At 44.3% G+C, this 19943-nt stretch overlaps 1 protein-coding gene across 16 annotated transcripts in view; it reads right to left on the reverse strand.

Annotated features, from left to right (window-relative positions):
• Window positions 1-69: 69 nt before the first annotated feature.
• Window positions 70-19943, reverse strand: part of FNBP1 (formin binding protein 1) — a 140593-nt gene continuing 120719 nt past the window's right edge. For 9 of the 16 annotated variants that reach the window (XM_049711621.1, XM_049711620.1, XM_049711623.1 and 6 more), the window contains 6 exons: window positions 19800-19909; window positions 11683-11815; window positions 9438-9559; window positions 8984-9123; window positions 7047-7205; window positions 70-3085 (listed from right to left, as the gene is read on the reverse strand). In XM_049711621.1, coding sequence (XP_049567578.1) covers window positions 3078-3085; window positions 7047-7205; window positions 8984-9123; window positions 9438-9559; window positions 11683-11815; window positions 19800-19909 — 672 coding nt within the window. In that variant the 3' untranslated portion in view covers window positions 70-3077. Of the gene's footprint in view, window positions 3086-3780; window positions 7206-8983; window positions 9124-9437; window positions 9560-11682; window positions 11816-19799; window positions 19910-19943 lie in introns of those variants that run through there. The other 7 variants (XM_049711624.1, XM_012532854.3, XM_033426968.2 and 4 more) reach the window with 2 other exon arrangements.

The raw sequence follows: 19943 nt of genomic DNA on the forward strand, positions 1-19943 counted from the left end.
CCAGCCCAGGGGACTCTTGACTGCTTCTGTGACCAGGGTCTCCTCTTTGCGCAACAAACAGCCCCGCGATACCGTGCCAGAAGTTACACTTTTATTTAACATTTAGAGGATTAACATATAGTTACAAGGTCAATATAAGCCTTCCAGTGGAAGCACTTTATTTGGTTTAATTCCATCTCCAGAGACAAATGGGCAATTCCATAACCTTTACAATGGCAACGGGCCATTTACAACACTGAAATGCCTCCAAAGTTTAGAATTAGTGCAACACACAGATAAACCAAGAAGTTTAAAGGTGCTCGACACCAGGTTAAAATAAAATTTTGTATCACTTTTTAAAGTTTTTTTGATATAAGCACAGGAGGCAGAGCCATTAGGAAGTATGAAATCGACATTTCTGCAAAAATACTTAGCATCAACATAACTTTTTCATGTTCAGTAAACTTTTCCCCAGTAATTACAGATGTTACCAAAAGGCATAAGAGGCCTCTGCGCTACTGCTGGAGAGACAGGCTGCTGGCGCCCAAAAGCTTCAGGAAGATCGTGATATAAACCCAAAGGGCAATCCCCTTACAGCTTTCCATGCCTTTTTATTCTTTCCTATCCTGCAAAGGAAAAATTGGGTAAACGACAGGTTCCTCTCTTCCATTTTAAGTTATTTTCAGGGTAGCTTCTTTAAAAATGAGTTATTCTTACGGCACAGCAATATCCTAGCATTGGTGGAGAAGTGACGGGCAGTGGATACGAGGGAAGGCTGAGAAAAGCACATGGGAAATTCCACGTTTCTACTCTATGTGAACTGCTCTATAGTAATATATAGACGATTTCACAGTAGGATTCCCAGAGTAAGTGATATATCTCAACTATCCTATAATAACTTACTTCCTTTACTAAGCCCAGCTGGTACAGCTCTGCCCTTTCCCCATAGCCACACAGACTGTCAGAGAAGCAAACACCAAGGTTAACATTGAAAAGCACTCATTTATCCATTCTTTTTTGGACACAGGTGGTACAGAGAAAAAAAAAAGGCACAGGGGCTACAAGAGGATACCAGCATATTCTATTTTGGGTTTAACAGACACTAAAAGAACAAATTACTGCACTTTATGCCTTTTCCCCTAGGTTGTAAGAAATTAATCTATCCTGACCCCTAATATGAAAGATGCAATGCACATGCATTCCCAAGGCTCTAAAATCAGATTTTAAAAAAATGTGTAGCATCCTTGTAGAGTGAAGAGTGGGCAGCTTGACTTGGTGAGATTCAGAAGTTGCTGGAGACACCCGGTCACCCTGCCACTGGGACTGTCCACAGGAACCACGCACCTGCTGGTTTGCAGGGACACGGGTGAGGCCCTGACCCTTCTCGCCCTTTGGCATCCTGGCTTCACCGTGATCTGCAGTCCTCTCATGAGACTGAGGAGTGTGTGACAGTGGGGCCGCCCCTTGGGTGTTAACGGAGCGGCCCCCAGATGCCCACAGCTGCAGAGGCTCCCTCTGGGGAAGAAAGGGCGAGGGGGTGACTCACGCTTGCTCAAACCTGAAGCCACTTCCTCTTCCCCTGCCTTTTGCCCTTGGTATTTGCTCCCTCTTGGTTTCTTGTCACCAAGGGTTGCCTGAGCCACTCTCAGAGGCTGGTGTGTGGTCAACCCTGGTTTGCCGAGAGGAACCGTTTTCCTACCACTGAACAAAGGCCCAACCCTCAGGACCTGTCCTTTCTGTCCTTGTCCCTTCGGCTCCTGTAAGATTTCCTTGTCTTGATTCATAAGGGTTGAGAAGCAATGAGGATGCTCAAGGTGACCTCCTGGTTACCAAAAGCAAAACGAGAGGAAAGATGCCTCGTGGCATCCTTGGGCTTCTGACGGCATCCTCGCTCACAGAAACTCACAGCCAATGATTTCTCTGGGCTTTTTCTGCACCGAATAAGTAGAGAAGCTATGCCGCTCTAAGGCATGAGTGACCACAGGGTACATGACCTCATGTCTTCCTCAAAGACCCATAAGAGGAAGGAAATTTAGCTCGAAAAACAAACTTGATTAATTCCACTTGGCCTGGAGAGCAGGTGGGGAAATGTGGAAGCTGTAGCCACGGGATCACTTGATGCACCACAAGAAGCACAGGGTCTTTGGTGATGAAAGCACTAGAATCCTAAGATGCGGATCTCGGACTTCACGGGAAGGGGAGAGTCTTCCCTTGGCAACGAGCTAATGCAGAGGTGAGACCCTCGTTCACGATCTGCAGTTCTCATTAACAGGCGGCCAACGGGGAGAAGGTGGGCTGGGGCCGTCCTTGACCCCATGAAAGGTGGGCACGGGCAGGACAGCAGGGCTGGCCCCAGAGCTGGAATTTGACTTTTGCTGTGGACTTTTCCAGGCCACTGAAGACAGGGCCCCAAACAAAAATGTGTGTACGTGTGTGTATGTGAGTGTGCGTGTACATGCCCCAGTGCCCGCCACGGACACTCTGAGGCTGTGAAACGTTTCAAGGGCCAATTGTTTCGTATGAGGTGAGGACGCACAGTCAGGAAAGGACCACCGAATACCCAGTGGACTTGGGAAAAGATGAGTATTTTCTAACGTAAAGGACACAGGGACACATGAGTGACATTCGGGCGCCCAGTCCACCTGGTGCAGGCCTGACCCTCCTTGTTCAGATGCGGTTCGTCTCCCCAGGAGACCAGTGGCAAAGTTTTCACAAAAGGCACAGTGTGAATTGTGGACGGGCCGGGATGCGCCAGATGGACTGAGGGCCGAGGCCCGGGAAGGAGGGACCACGCGTCAAGCCGCCTTCTGTGGCCCCGAGTTGGACGGGGACCAAGACAGGGACAGACCTCCCCGCAAGAGGCAGCCAGGCTGGGCCAGGGGAGGAACCAGGCTACGAGGAACATGCTGTAAAAAGAAAAGAAAGAAAAAGGCAAGCCGCTGCACGTGGGGATGGATGTCGCTTCAGGCTTAGGTTCCGAGGGCCACACACCAGCAGAGCCCCAAGGCGCTGGCGGGCACCCAGGCCTGTGGAGACAAGCAGACCGAAGGGTTTCTCCTGGGAAGGCTCTCCCGAGGCTCTGGCTCCCGGAACCATCTTTAGGAATCTACAACACAAAAGACAGAGAAAGGAAAAGGCTGTTAGAGTGGCGGGCAGCAGGTCAGGGGCGGGCGCTCTGCAGCTCAGTGCAAACTGCACCGCCCTGGGGAGGGGGGAGGGGAGGGAGCACATTTAGAGCAATGGGTTACCACAGGGCGAGTCTGAGATAAGGAACTTTCACGGTTTTATCTGCAATCAGAGCAGCTAGTCTTTCCTTCAGGGGTAAGAGAAGCCGCCCAGGAGATGATGCACCCATGCACCCGAACTCATCTTTCTCATAAATTGAGTTCTGAGACAGAGAAAGAACCAGCCTCCCAGAATGATGCCGGGAGCCCAAAGGCCTGGTTCTCTCTCCGACTGACACTCTCAGTTCCTTGGCAGTAAAAGGCAATATCTTTGGTGAAAAGGAAAACCTGTCACTCAGCGTTTACTCAGCAATAAACAGTGAAAGTTCTTCATCTTGAGGGGACAGAAGAGGAAACAGGAGACAGACTCCTCAAGCCCGGAGGTGAACACAGGGTGAGAAACAGAGAAGGTGTCATCATATAATAGGGGGAAAGGGCAGGAATTTTTTTTTTTTTTTTTTTTGAAAAGCATTTGGCTAGAAAATTCCCCATTATTGAAGACGAAAGAGTTAAATTACTCGGATTACACAGAATAATTTTCTCGGAGAGGGGAAAAGTCATTTAAAATACACAACACTGAGAAAAATATAACGTTTATTAGAGAGGCAGATACGAGGGTACAACTAAAAGGAGCCAGACAGATTCTTTTCTTGTAAGATAAGGAGAGAGAGGAACAGTCATGTTGGCCATATTCAAACAGAACTTACTCAGAACCCAAGTGTCTACAATAAACTCAAGTGTGGATCAGCTGGCAGGGGACCTAGCTACCACTGTAACCGTCCTTCCGGCTCCCCCAGCGGTTACAAAAACAAAAAGGTCATTAGGCATCAGAATCACCAATAAAACAAACACAAAGAAGAGTAAAACATTAAAACAACGAATTCAAGTAATCCTTTTAGTTTTTCTATTGCAGTATATACAAATCTATTGGGGCAGGGGGCGGTTATGGATATATTTCACAGAGAGCAATTTAAAAAAACAAAAACAAAACCATAAAAGAGGACAGTCACAATTCAGTTGACCAGTTGGAACTTACTCTAGTCTAACTACTTTGGCAATTATTAAATAGTCACATGGTAGACACCACACACACACAAAAGTGCTCTGGCATTACTGACAATAAAACAACTCCTTTTGAGTTACGGGCATCGGAAAGCAGCAGCCCCGCCCACCTGGGACGGGCTTAAGGAGAGGGCAGCGTTTATGGAGCAGGCGGAGCGGATTTATAAACAAGGCAGGGAAGGAAGGCTTCGACATACATTATTAACCTCTAAGTGTATCTCTAAACAAAAGGAGAAAACTTTATACACAAGCTGAGACTTTGCTACTTTTATTTTAACAGATAACTGTTGGAAGAACACAAAGTATACTTCGGGTGGAAATGGAAATTTGTGATTCTCTGGGAATCAAGACTTCTGCTAATCCTCTGCGCACTGACTAGATGGACCTGAAACTACAAGATATCTTTCACCGTTGAGTCGCTAGTACATAGATTCATCTGGTAAAGGTACTGGGGCATACAGCCTAAAATAATGATCATCATTTATGTGCCCAAATCGCCCCTCCCATCCCCGAAAGCCAGCTGAGCGCTTTCCTGAGTCAGATTTGCACAACTCTAAGGAGGAGGGGAAAACAAAAGAAACACCACCAACCAACTTCGTGGAATGCCGTACTTTTCAAGTCAGGCTTTTAGAAGACTAATGTTATCCTGCCTCATTTTTCAGTGCTTGGTTTGCTGTCTCCAATCATTCACAGTCTGGAAATGAGTTCATCGCAGGATAGAAAGGTTAGGTTTTAATATCTTAGGGATTCACTTGGTTACCTGCCCAAAGCTGTGACCACCTACTGCCCGTTCAATCCCCACGGTCAGCTGATTTTCTTGCTGCGGTAGTTAAAAGGAAGAACTGAAATGACTCTCCTGAGAGGTCTGGGGTCAGGGTCAGTGGCTTTATCAATATTACGGCAGCAAAGGTATAATAAAGCAAAAGAAATCTGAATTACAAAATTATATTTAAAAAAAAAAATCAGGCTGGCCAGGGCCGGTTTCCCGCTTTTGATATTGGACCACAGTTGTGTCAGATGCAACCACTGGGGGAAGCTGGATGTAGGGGATCTCTCTGCTTTATCTTTGCAACTTCCTGAGAATCTATAATTATTTCAAAATAAAAAATGTTTTAAAAATCAGACAGTCACGGCTTCCCTGGTGGCGCAGTGGTTGGGAGTCCGCCTGCCGATGCAGGGGACACGGGTTCGTGCCCTGGTCCGGGAAGATCCCACATGCTGCGGAGCGGCTGGGCCCGTGAGCCACGGCCGCTGAGCCTGCGCGTCCGGAGCCTGTGCTCCGCAACGGGAGAGGCCACAGCAGTGAGAGGCCCGCGTACCTCAAAAGAACAAAACAAAACAAAAATCAGACAGTCATTAAGTAAAGGTTACTAAATTCCATCTTGGCGGCCGTCGGGAAATGTAAGAGAGCTCTCTGCTAGACTCTGCAGCAGTCGCCCATAGCTCCTGCCAGCTCCTAGACCCCTGATATGCTGCTGTCAGTTTTAAAATCAGCTTTAAATTGATCTGACATTCTAAAAGGAGCCCACAGTGTCGAAGCAAGGAGCTAATATCCTGTTTAAGAGTAGGAAGGACATGAATAAATAATTTTCAAAGCCAAATAAAAAGAGAATCTCAACCCCATACCTTTATTCTGACTCACTTTTAGCTGGTTCTCTGTGATCTCAGGGAAGATTCTAGAAATGAGCACAGCCATTGGGCATGTCACCAATTTCACTACCTATCCTGCCAATTTAAAAATGCAAATCCCCAAGTGACCCAGATTCTTTGAAGATGGTGAACCATAGAACGAGCTAGAAATTCTAAAACAGTTTTCAGTGGATTCACACTTTGGGTCTTAAAGATGCCAGTGATTAAAAAACAAACCAAAAAACCCTTGAAAAGTGACGTGCTGGGGTCTGTGTATAGAGCAGTTGCTTACAAGGGTCTATTCACAGCCCCACCTGGGCAAGTATGAACGGAATACAGCTCCACCTCCCACAAAACCTCCAAAAGAACAGAATGAAGTGAGCTGTTTTTATGTAAGTTTATCTAAACAGCACTAGCACATCTGATCAGCTCTGTCAACTGGCAGGAGGAAGGAAGATCAGTAGTCATATGTAAAAATCAACTGGTTGATCGACCAAAGTTTTCCATATTTCAGTTGGTTGCGTAGGATCATATAGACATAACCTGAAAACACGGTGATCTAACAATTATCTTAAACATGTTTAAGGAAATATACACACTTTTGGTACCAATCTTATTCTTTACTTATTCTATACTTCATTGATGACTTCCTTTGAAGTGAATGACTGTAAAATTGAACAAACTAGCGTAGTTCAGTTTATGAAGTTACAAAATGTAACATTCTAAGGTAGTTCAATTTCTGGCAGACACTACATATAAATAAGAGAACTGAAGTCTTCTGCACCCCTAGGATGTGCATGGACTTTTAGATTCAGAAATACGGATTAGAAGCTAGAAGGCAACTTTTTGGTTATCTACAGATGCTGCCCAGATTTCAAAGGACACAGTTGTACATTGGCAGCTGGCAGCTTTCCAAGTAAAATGTCATTAGCAAGTGAAACGTGATTATCGTCAAAACCAGCCCAGGAAATTCAGGTGTAAGATGCCTGAAAGTCCACCTCGTCCCTAAAAGAAACTGCGACGCTCCCCATCCAGTCTTTTGAAGAACTGCCTGTTAACAGTCATAGTTGTGGGGAGAAACAACTCCAATGTTTTAAAGTTTTTTGTGTTTTTGGTTTTTTTTTAAGTTGTATTAAATATAAGTCTTAGCACCTTTGGCATTTTTGTCCAAATAGACTTCGACGTATGAAGTGGGGACATAACCCTCTTCGTCTTCACTTCTCCGGATGCGGGTCCACCCGTCACCTTTGTCTTCCTCTATAACGTACAGTGTTTCTCCTTCAGCTACTGAAATGGTTCCTTCGTTCTGACCTGAAAAAGCAATATCAGAGTATTTTAGGTTTCTTGTCAAATCCGGGTTGAGAGCACAGCTTTGCAACGACGAAGCAAGTGTAGGGAAAGATGGACGCACTGACCCTTCTGCTCTCCTCCCACACAGAAGCTTCCAGGTCCTCACCTTGCGTCTCTCTAGGACCCTCTTCTAACTCCTCCTGGGAGCCCTCTCGTTCCTCCCTCCCAGAACAGGAGGTATTTTCCGCAGAGGAAATCTTGGGTCTGCTTCTCTACTCTTCCCTGAAGGTACTCCTACGGCGTCAATTACATCTCCTTACACAGCACCCCGACTTTTCTTTCTCCTGTTCTGGTTCTCGTCTGAGGCAAGGTTCCACTTCGCCTTCTGCCTGAAGCCCGTTTCCACCTTGATGGTACCCGGGCACCTGGAACGCGATAGGGGTGAACCCGGACTCGCTGTTTTTCCTCCCACTTTCCCATTTCAGTGGACATCTCCATCATCCCAGGAATGCAACTTCAGGGATCATCTGTGATTTCCTCCCCTCTTTGTATACTGGCTGCAGCATCTCTGCGTCCATTCCTTAATCAAGGCCCCGAACACCATTTGCTAAGATAATTTCAAAAGACTAGCCACCATCGCCCAAGCAGTGTCCTGAAAGGCAGACTGTTTAGGGGGCTGTTAATAGCGGTACTGTGGGCGCGGGGGGGAGAGGGATGGTGTGGCCGGGAAGTAAAACCGGAACATTTAACCTGGTACTTCCTTCCCTTTCTTATTTTGTCATAATGAATATTTAGTTTATTAAAGGCTCTAAAAGTCCTAGAGTAAAGGGAATTCCCTGATGGTCCAGTGCTTAGGCCTCTGTACTTCCACTGCAGGGGGCCCAGGTTCAATCCCTGGTCAGAGAACTAAGATCCTGCAAGCTGTGAGGTGTGGCCAAGAGAAAAAAAGAAAGTCCTACAGTAAAGAGATGCATTTATGCCAGGGCTTCTGAAAATGACCTGAGCTCTGACTGCTTCTTTCACAACATCCTTATCAGCATCCTGCAAGGTGCCGTTTCAAGGCTCACAGCTCAGGAAACGCTAGGCTCGTCTTTCTAACCAATTTCCCTGTCTTCTAACCGATCCGACACATACAGTAAATGTCTCAAGGTACAGCTCTGCTCGTGTCAGCAACCTGCTCAAATACTTCCAGTAGCTTCTCGACGTTTGCCAAATAAAATCCAGATGTTTCTGTTACCCATACCCCCCATTGGCACCGCCTACCCCCTCATCTCACCACCTAAGACATCTGAGCGCCAGCCATACGAACCCCATACCTTCCTCGCTCCGCGCTTGGCAGTGCCCGTGCCTCTGACACACTTCAGCACGGAGAGTTCTCCAAACCCCCTTAAGGAAGCGATCTCATCCTTGCGCGAATGCCCCGTCACTCCGTACCCCTCCTCTGGTGAATATTGCAGGCGGCCCTCTCTCTACGTGTGTCTGCTTTGTTTCCTCCAAAGGTGGAAGCCAGAACATACCATCTGCCTGCCACCCTTTCAGGGGTCTTTACAGGACAGAAGTTCTATAAGTATTGAATGAATGGATGAAATAATCATTATTCCATACTATCTGCTTCAGTTAAGCTCACTGAAAGTTGTTCGAATGTACAGCCATCGACCAGATCATAATCACAAACACAGATACCACGAGCAGAGCAAAAGAGCAATGAAAAGAGCAAAAGAAAGCCTGATCACAGAAAGAGAAGAGTGACTCAGACAGTTCACGAGAAGTGGGGGGAATTAGGTGAGACGCGGTGTTACCTTCGAACGTGTAGAGAGCTTTACACGTCCCTATGGCGGGGAGGGATTCCTCATCATCAAACTCATCGTCGAAATCCGTGGCCAGCACCTTGACCTCACTCTCCTGACTCTGGTCCTCCGTGTAACTGCCATCCGGGCTGCTCAAGAAAGCAAAACACACAGCAACTATAGCCACTGACCCCAGCGAGGGCTTGAATTCAGCCCCCGCGAGAGCAAAGTGCTTGCAACCCGCCCCCGTCCCCATCCCCCGATTGTTGTAACTAGGACCATCTTCAGTCACCCCGCAGGCTCGGGCACCATCCACGGGGACTTAGACACCTGCACCGTGGGAAACATCACAGGCCAATCATCACAGACGCTTGGGATCTGACAAGTACCTTGTGCTCGTCTCTGATTCCAGAATTGAGAAATAAATACAAAGTCAAAAAGAGCAGGCTCCGTACAGATACTGTACCTCTCCCGATCCTGTGCACAGTTGTTGACGGCTGGGGGGTTCTGCACATCGTACATGCCGCTGTGCCGACGGGCCTGTTCGCTGCGTGCTGGGAGTCTGCCTTCAACCTCGGCCAGCCAGGCCTGCAAACAGAAGGCAGGAAAGAATGGTCTGAGCTCAGCTGAGGGCCTGACCGTGCAGGCTTCAGGCCCCAGATCGGGGCTGCTCGTTGGTCACTGAAGCAGACTGGAGAAGGACCCCATGGGGGCAGAGTCTCCAGTCTGTGTGCCTTGACTGTATAAATGTACTCAAAGGCAAAGTTGGAGAAGTACAGGCAAACATATGTAGCCACTGCTCATAATGTGGCAGAAAGACACTGGCCTCCGTTATACTCCTGGGCTTTTTAAGCAGCTGTGTGATTTTGGTTAAGTCATTTCTAGTTCCTTCTGGTTCCAGAAATTCTGTGACCATGAGGTCACACTGGGAAACATGAGGGTTCCTGCCACACTTAAGCCATGACTCAGTTTGAAAGCCACACTTCCCATTTTTGTTAAGGAGTGTAACGTTTTTCTTTTTTTAAATAGTGAAGAAAACTCATACGTAGGAAATCAAAGTAGATCAAAGTATCTTCAGCAACATTGGAAATAGTGTAAAAGAGGCAAAAGAATCAAAATGATCAGAAAAGGACATTTCTAGATTCTAAAACCTCAAATGCTAATACCTTATTGACAGATTCTAGAAAGAATGAAAAAAGCCATATTTGACCTTTTATTGCTAGAAATAATCTATTCTGGTTGGAACACTCAGTTACTAATTTATTTTTCCAGGCTTTGTAGTCTTTACATTTCAAGGGGAAAAAGAAGCCTTCTGCCCACAGCTTTTTTTTTTTTTTTTTTTTGCGGTACGTGGGCCTCTCACTGCTGTGGCCTCTCCCGTTGCGGGGCACAGGCTCCGGACGCGCAGGCTCAGCGGCCATGGCTCACGGGCCCAGCCGCTCTGCGGCATGTGGGATCTTCCCGGACCGGGGCACGAACCCGCGTCCCCTGCATCGGCAGGCGGACTCTCAACCACTGCGCCACCAGGGAAGCCCTGCCCACAGCTTTTGAGTGCCCCACTCCCTCCTTAAAAGATTTATTATTTGTGTTTCTTCCTCATTTCTTATGTGTGTTTCCTATTGGTTTTCACATATATCATCTTTTGATAATGGATCCTTTGAAAGAACAGCTCCCCGCCCCCCAGAAGTAAACCCTTGTATTTATGATCAATTGATTTGCGACAAAGGGGCCAAGACAATTCAAGGAGGAAAAGGCCTTTTCAACAAATGGTGCCGGGACAACATAAAAAAGAATGAAGGTGGACCTCTACCTTTAACCATATACAAAAATTAACTCAAAACGAACCGTAGACCTAAATGTAAAAGCTAAAACTATAAAACTTAGAAGAAAACATAAGCATGAATGTTTGTGATCTTGGATTAGGTACTGGTAACTTAGCTATGAAACCATAAGCACAAGTGATAGAAGAAAAAAAAATTGATTCCATCAAAATTAAGACTTTTGGGGACTTCCCTGGCGGTCCAGTGGTTAGGACTCGGTGCTTTAATTGCCGTGGCCCGGGTTCAATCCCTGGTCGGGGAACCGAGATCCTGCAAGCCGTGTGGCATGGCCACAAAAACACAAACATAAATAAAACTTTTGTGTTTCAAAGGACACCTTGAAGAGAGTAAAACAACAGTCCACAGAATGGGAGAAAATATTTGTAAATCCTAGATCTGAAAAGGAATTTGCATCCAGAGTATATTTTGAAAACTTTTACACCGATACCAAAGCCAGGCAAGGACATTACAAGAAAATTACAAATATCAATGGCTTTTTAAAAATTGTCTTTTGGATTCACTGAGATGATGGACGACCGTATATTCCCAATTATACCCACTGTCAACAGGAGATGAAGTAGAACAACTTAAGTGAAACACTTAGATGAAAAAAAAAAAAAACAACGAACACTGTATACAAATATAACCTTAAATAGCGTCCCTTTTAAGGGACACCATTAAAATAGGATATGCTGAAAAGCTGAACACCCAGTGGATGACAGTGTCTTTTTCCTTTTATCATAACTCGTGAGACACCTGATTTTTCCAGCTGCATCTCTCGTAGGGAAAGAAACAATGGCGATTTACAACCATATGCGTCTCGTGACCCCCTACACCCACTTCTATTTCTTTTTTTTCCAACAAAGCTTTTCCACAACAGCTTCTTCCTACCTCAAATTTCTGGGCCTCCAGTCTCAGTTTTTCTATATTTTGGCTGACTTCTGCTAATTTGTGATCCAAACTGGCGGGGTCTCCCATTTGCGGATTCTTTAGGTAGACATCTTTCATTTTTGTGATGGCATCTCTGAAAAGAAGGGGCAGAACGTGGTAAAGGTTAATGCTGTCGTCAGCCAGTCATATTCTCCCACCGCCATGAAAACTACGGGAATGAGGGCGTGGCGAGACTGCACCGCGGTGTGGATTGGAGGGGGATACTGGGTCAGCCTCCCTTCTAAAACGTCTCTATAAGGATTCTGCTACCAAGGTCTGTACGATCCAGAGACCCGTATGTAAATTCCAGTTGCCTTTTCGGAACGAAATCTCCCTCTTGTCTTTAGCGAGTGAGAAACGTAAATTAATCCTGCACATCACTTTGCGCTACGTAACAAGAGACAAAACCCCAATATTTCCATGTACGTGTTTTGCATGCAAACCATGGGTCTCGTGGACTGCAATGTTTACCTCATGAAGAAGCGCAGGTCATTGCTTTGGGAATTCTAAGGATTAAGTTAAACAGTTCGATTTCAACTATTTAAGAAACGGAACCCACAGTCGGGATCCGTGACAGGTGGGCAACAGAGCCTTAACGCTACACACTGCAAGATCCCACACCCCTCCTGCAATCCTGTCTGGAAGGCCGCCCATAGCAGCCCTCTGAAGGTGGTTTCTAGGACCAGAGAGCTCTGCTAACTGGAACCCTGGCTTCAGGGCACTTCAGGAGCATTCGAGTTAAATTTAGAGCAAATGGCTTCCTGCCGAGGGTGAGGGGCTAACTTTAATGAGCTTCAGCAAAAGAAACTCTGCACCAATCACCCAGCATAAGACGAACAACACAAACTGTATTTTGAGTCACGGGAAACAGTTTAATCAAAAATACAGAAATAAGTGGAAGAGAATTTCCACAAGTGCTCACCACCCCTCCACCTGCCCCCTTGCCTCTGAGCCCGTAATGCCCCTTGGTGGGCACAATGAACCCTCTGCTCTTCCCTAAGACCAGGTCTCCACGGGAGCCCTCCACCCACTTGCCCTCCCAGCCCACCTACCTCGCTCTACTTTCTTTTATTTCCACTGCATGTATCTCTTCCCAACATTATATGACTTGTTATGATGCCTGTTTATTGTCTGTCTCTCCCACCTCGAACAGCAGCTCTCCGAGGAGCTCTCTGGGCTCAAGCCCTTTATGACCATGATAAACCCCCAGTGACCGGACCACGCCTGGTGCACTAGAGATCTCACTACGTATTTGTTACATGAATAAGTGTCCCTACAACAAACTGCAAGGTCATCCACATGTACACAAGTCTTCTCTCGACTTCATGGCCTATACTCCAGGACCCTATTTCTCAGCAAAACTTCTCAAAAGAGTTGTTTAAAACCACTATCTCCCATTCCTCTCATCCAGGTCTCTCCTCATCAATCTCTGCAGGTTTTTCAATTTTGTTAATCATTTCGAGGAACCAGCTTTTGGCTCTGTTCATCCTCTCTGTTGAATGTGTGATTCTATTTCATTAATTGATAGTTTCCTTTATTGTTCCGTTTCTTCTATTTTCTTTGGTTCAATTTGCTACTCTTTTTCTAACGTCTTAAGAGGGATGCTTAGCTCATTGATTTGCAGCCTTCTTTGTTTCTAATATGTATTGGAAGCTTTAAATTTCCTCGTATAAGCATGGCTTTAGTGACATCCCCAAAACGGAGATGGAGAATGTACGTTAAGGGTAAGATTCAGTTCTGTTTCATATATTTTCTAGTATCTATGATGACTTCTTCCTTAATCTATGTGTTACTTAGAGCCACATTTCTTTCTTTTTTTTTTTTTAAGCAGTAAAAACAGGCTTTATTTTTTAAAAAAATCAAAAAACAATTGCAATCGGGGAAAAGACACCTCAGTTTAGAGCTGGGCTCGATTCCTAATACAGTGAAGACAGCTGGGGATTTTTAGCCAATAAGCAGAATGAGGGACTCAGTGGATGGAAAATCAAAGGTGAATGGAATGATTCCTGCTAAACCAACTTAACAGGATTCTTCCTGACTTCATGCCAGAGTGATAAGAAGGGTGGGGAGCCTTTCTAACTTGACTAAGCAGGCTTCTTGCTGTAACTGAGCCCTGCGGAGAGTCACATTTTATTTTATTTTATTTTTTAAGGGGGTATAGTTGTTTTACAATGTTGTTAGTTGAGAGCCACATTTCTTTCTTTTTTTTTGGTATGCGGGCCTCTCACTGTTGTGGCCTCTCCGGTTGCAGAGCACAGGCTCCGGACACGCAGACTCAGCGGCCATGGCTCACGGGCCCAGCAGCTCCACGGCATGTGGGATCTTCCCGGACCGGGGCACGAACCCGTGTCCCCTGCATCGGCAGGCAGACTCTCAACCACTGCGCCACCAGGGAAGCCCCACATTTCTTAATTTCTAAATTTTTGTTATTGATATCCAGCTTAATTGCAGCCTTCAGAGAACGTACTTTGAATGATGTCTATCCTTTGATGTTTGTTGAGATTCATTTTATAAAACCAGGATATGCCCAATTTTTGGAAATGTTCTATGTGTGCTTGAAAAGAATGTGTAGCATGCAGTTATTGGATATCTGTGTATTAGGTCAATTTTGTTAATTATTTTGTTCAAATCCTCTATCCTGACTCTCTGCTAATCTATTCTATCAATTACCGAGAAAAGTGCGTGAACAATCTCCCACTAAAATGATGTGCTTGTATTTCTTGTACTTATGCCAGAAGGTCAACAGCATAACCTTTTCTATATTTTGAGGTGATGCTAGTATGGTTCTACAGATTTAAAATTGTATCTCTTCTTGGTGAATTGAGCCATTTGTTATTTGAATCATTTATTTTATGAAGTTGATCCTTTTGAGCTGAACAGTTTGGGGTGTTTTTTGGCCTGAAAGTCAGTGTTCTCACACCAGTTTTCCTTCTGGTCGGTACCTGCATGGTCTGTCTTTTTCCATTCTTTTTTTTTAATTAATTAATTTTTGGCTGCATTGGGTCTTGGTCGTTGTGTGCAGGCTTCTCATTGTGGTGGCTTCTCTTGTTGCAGAGCACGGACTATATGCATGCGGGCTTCAGTTGTTGTGGCATGCGGGCTCAGTAGTTGCGGCTCACAGGCTTAGTTGCTCTGCGGCATGTGGGACCTTCCCAGACCAGGGCTCGAAACCCTGACCCCTGCATTGGCAAGCGGATTCTTAACCACTGCGCCACCAGGGAAGCCCCATCTTCTTCCAGTCTTTGCTTTCAACCTTTCTGCACTTTATGAGTTGGACCTGTCTTTTGTAACTAGCATACATGTGGGTTTCAGTTTTTTGTCCAGTCTGAAAATCTCTTGGTTGGAACATGTAGTCTGTTCACATCTAACATACTGATTCATTTTATTTTACAAACACAATATGCCAGGCACTGTCCTCAGCACTTGACGTACCCTGACACACTTAATCCTCATAGACAGGCATATTAACTCCCTTTTCAAGGTGAGGAAACCGAGGTGCTAAGAGGTTAAGAATCTTGTCCAAAGTTTGCAAAAGAAACAGGTGGAACCAGATTGGAATCTGGGGTGTCTAGTGTGCTTGGTATTTTAAATCTTCCACTCTATTTTGTGCTTTTGATTTGTCCTGCCTATTCTATATATTAATATTTTTTCTCTCCTTTCTTGCCTTTTTGGATTATTAAAAAAAACAAAACTGAAAACAAACAAAAATCCAGCCTTTTCCAGATCATGCCACCTCTGCTCAAAACCTTTTATTTTCTGTTCCTCCTGCACAAAATGTAAGTTGCATGAGAACAGATGTTTTTGATGTTTTGTTCATCGCTTTATCCTCATTGCTATACCTAGAATATTTCCTTGTACACAGTAAATGCTCGATAAACAGAGGTGAAGTGAATGGTTGAACGTGATTTGCCTTATTACCAGCAAGCACTGCTCTGGGGTTTCAAACGTTAACCAAGTTCCACAGCCACAACCCAAGTGACAGAGAAACTTTTCTGAATGATATCAAACAATTAGAGAGAGTCTGTCAACAACCTATAAAATGTCATTTCAGATATTTGAGTCATAACTTGTTACTCCTGTGCAAAATATAAGTGCTCACTTAGTAAACAGCAGGAGGTTTATAATACATTTATAAACCCTTTTATATTTGGTCCCAGATGTTATAAAACATACAAAGACTTCTATTTATAAAAAGTACAAAAAATTTTTATTTCATAAAGTCTATTTTTAATATAAAACTAGAACAAAGTTCATCATCTGTGTTCCTCTTTTTAACATACTGCAACAATATTTATAAAACGATCTATTTTTCAGGAGTTGCTCTCCCAGAGATTAAAAAAAAATCAAAACCCACTTTTCTTTTGCATGTACTTAAACTGAGTGCCTTACCAAGTTTGTTTATTTTTTGCACAACCAAGTTTTAACCCCAGCTTCAATATAACTAAATTTATGTAGGACTACAATTTGGCCTACTTATATAGAGCACAAAATCTCAAGTTATCTTTTAAGTTCAAATCGCCATTAACGATGATTCACTTAATTCCGTCAGTGAGAACATAGAAGGTGAGAGAATAAAAAGTGTTCTTTTCCTTTTTCTTTTTTTAAACTGGAGTACAGTTGATTTACAATGTTGTGTTAGTTTCAGGTGTACAGCAAAGTGATTCAGTTATACATACACATATCTTTTTCTTTCCAGATTCTTTTCCCTTATAGGTTATTATAAAATATCGAGTATAGTTCCCTAAAGTGGCTTTTCAATCAGGATTATTAGCAAGCATCCTGTAAATGATGTGAAGGTATTATTCGTTATAAATGTCGGAAGGAAGTGCAAATGGGAAGAGATATTGAATCTTTTCCTACTTTTTTCTTTTCTTTTTTTGCATATGTACCAACCTACCATCCCTAGGATCAAACTTATAGAACAGCTCAGAAACCAGGGGACTCTCCCAGTGGGAGCCGGGGCAGATGGGCAGGTGCTTGTCAAGAACAAGCAAATATTTACACCTCTGATGGCTGGTGATGTGTATAAGACATACTGTGACTTGTTTTCTAGATAGCATCAACACACTCTATAAAAAGACAAGAAGACATGAGAATCTATAGGAAGGCTGATTTTTACTTACCCTCAAATAGAAAGACAAGTACATTTTGTATCCAAAGCTCCGACGTGGGGCAAGGGATAGGGTGGGGGTCATGCCACTTTGCTCTTCCTCATTTGTACAAAAACTTCACCTCTACACTCATGATAGAGAGAAAACAGGAATTCCCTGGTGGCCTAGTGGTTAGGATTCCGGGCTTTCACTGCCACAGCCCGGGTTCAATCCCTGGTCAGGGAACTAAGATTCTACAAGCCACGTGGTACGGCCAAACTAAACAAAAACAAACAAACAAAAACCACCAGAAAATCTTTTTGAAGCCAGTTGGAGCCTGAGATGTCTTGTCATTGTCTGAAGATTCTTCAATCACTACATGTGCCTCTCTATCCAGAAAGCTAGAGAGGCACCATTTGTCCCCATTGGAATGGCAGGTTTTTGCAGCAATCGTTGCATATGGATTATATAGATTGAAGAGCAGGGGAGATACTAAAATGTCTGTTTATTTGATCCACATGCGCGTGGCAGCCCAAGGCTTTGTTATGGGAGCAATGGCTCTTGGTGTGGGCTATTCCACGTACCGAGAATTCTGGGCAAAACCTAAACCTTGGAACAGGAGAAGCTGTCTTGGTCTTGTTGGTGGTGCTTGCTTTAGTTAGACATCTCGTATTGAGATTGTATGTTTATGTTGAAAATAAACTGGGTCAGACGATAACATGGTAATTTGAACACTGGCGTCCTTTCTTGCAGGCTTGGTTTGCCTGGTGACCAAGTTACCGTGACTAGTTCACTAGCTAGGTCATTCAGGGGTGTCAAATTAGCACAGAGGAAACATGTCACTTTTAAATGCACTTGGTAGTGGTACAATGTCCACCTTATTTTTTTTTAAGATTTATTTATCATTAATTTATTTATTTTATTTATTTTTGACTGTGTCAGGTCTTAGTTGCGGCATGGGGGATCTTCGTTGTGACGCGCGGGCTTCTCTCTAGTTGTGGCGCGTGGGTTTTCTCTTCTCTAGTTGTGGAGTGCGGGTTTTCTCTTCGCTAGTTGTGGCGCACAGTCTCCAGGGCGCGTGGGCTCTGTAGTTTGTGGCATGCAGGCTCTCTCGCTGAGGCGCGCAAGCTCAGTAGTTGTGGCGCGTAGGCTTAGTTGCCCCGCGGCATGTGAGATCTTAGTTCCCCGACCAGGGATCGAACCCGCGGTCCCCTGCATTGTAAGGTGGATTCTTTACCACTGGACCACCAGGGAAGTCCCCAATGTCCACCTTCTTAAACTCTTCTGATGAAATTAGTTCTAAAGAGGACAACACGCCAGTCAATCCTGAAACGCTCCCAGTTAGTTGCTGCAGAATATCATATGCTTTTGATGTAACGTAGGACTCTTATTTACCCCAGTTAATTTAACTCTTTCTGACGGCCTTGTGGACTGAGTACTGTTTTGAGGGCTGGTTGGCTTTTGAGGAACGCTTTCAGGAACGGAATACATTATAAACCTCCTAGCAATTATGTGTATGTTTTTAAACCAAACCTAAAAAGCTGATAACAGAGCTGCTTAGAAATAGTATTTATTTCAGAATCATAGTTGTAAATATGGAAATAACTTAAGGGACTTCCCTGGTGGTACAGTGGTTAAGAATCTGCCTGCCAATGCAGGGGACATGGGTTCGATCCCCGGTCTGGGAAGATCCCACATGCCGCAGAGCAACTAAGCCCGTGAGCCACAACTACTGAAGCCCGTGTGCCTAGAGCCCGTGCTCCACAACAAAGAGAAGCCACCGCAATGAGAAGCCCGCGCACAGTGACGAAGAGTAGCCCCTGCTCGCCACAACTAGAGAAAAACCACACGCAGCAATGAAGACCCAACGCAGCCATAAAGAAATTAATTAATTAATTTTAAAAAAAGAAAATAGTTGTAGATCCCCGTTTAGCACTTTTGTAATTGCAGGGCTATATTTTGCTGCTGTTATATTAGGATATTTTTTTTTATTGGAGTAAAATTGCTTTACAGTGTTGTGTTAGTTTCTACTGTACAATGAAGTGAATCAGCTATATGTGTACATATATCCCCTCCCTCGTGGACCTCCCCCCTGCCCCCGCATCTACGTCATCACAGAGCACCAAGCTGAGCTCCCTGTGCTATACAGCAGGTTCCCACTAGCTATCTAGTTTACACATGGTAGTGTATTTATGTCAAACCTAATCTCCCAATTCGTCCCATCCTCCCGTTCCCCCCCACCGTGTCCACATGTCTGTTCTCTACATCTACGTCTCTATCCCTGCCCTACAAATGGGTTCATCTGTACCATTTTTCTAGATTCCACACATACGCGTTAATATACGATATTTGTTTTTCTCTTTCTGGCTTACTTCACTCTGTATGACAGTCTCTAGGTCCATCCACATCTCTACAAATGACATGTTGTTCCTTTTGTTCCAATGTTGTTCCAATTTTGTTCCTTTTTATGGCTAATATACATTTTGAAACAGAAATGTGTTTTTTAAGTGCTAATGCAAAGGTAAATGAAAACACTTTTTTCAATGTGTATAGTATGTTTATTTTCTCTGTAAGAATCATAAATATTAAACTAAATAGATCACCTATAATGGAAGTGATTTATGAGCAAACTGGTTTGGTCAGACATTATACAAACTTCGGTATGCTACAGAATGCTTTGCTGTACTTGTGAAATTTTCTCGTCTCAGCTGAATTTACATTCCATGGTGCTAGCATGGTGAAGGTAGCATTACCAACGTAAGTGAACACATACAAAAATGAAGAAGATCGTCATGTGTATTTTGTTGTCCAAACTCAGAATAATACCTATTTGTTAAAAGAACCCTCCCTGTCTTTACCAAAGCAATCCAGTAGACTACAACCAAACACACGGCTAAAATAATCACTTGGATTAAAATCTGATGTAGGGCCTCCCATCTCTCCAAACCGAACTCAAATGTCTTAATAAGTCATATCGATCCACTCTACCTTTGATCCATCTCCTTTTGAATTTCTTTATTTAATTCATCGACTTTCTGTTGTAGCTTTTTCCTTCTCTGTTCAGGTGGGAGGTTGCTGAAATCTTCTGGAGTCGCACCCTGCAGATGCAAAAAGAAATAGAAACCTCACGGC

Source organism: Orcinus orca, chromosome 6 (genome assembly GCF_937001465.1).
Source record: "Orcinus orca chromosome 6, mOrcOrc1.1, whole genome shotgun sequence".
In the NCBI taxonomy this organism is placed as follows: domain Eukaryota; kingdom Metazoa; phylum Chordata; class Mammalia; order Artiodactyla; family Delphinidae; genus Orcinus; species Orcinus orca.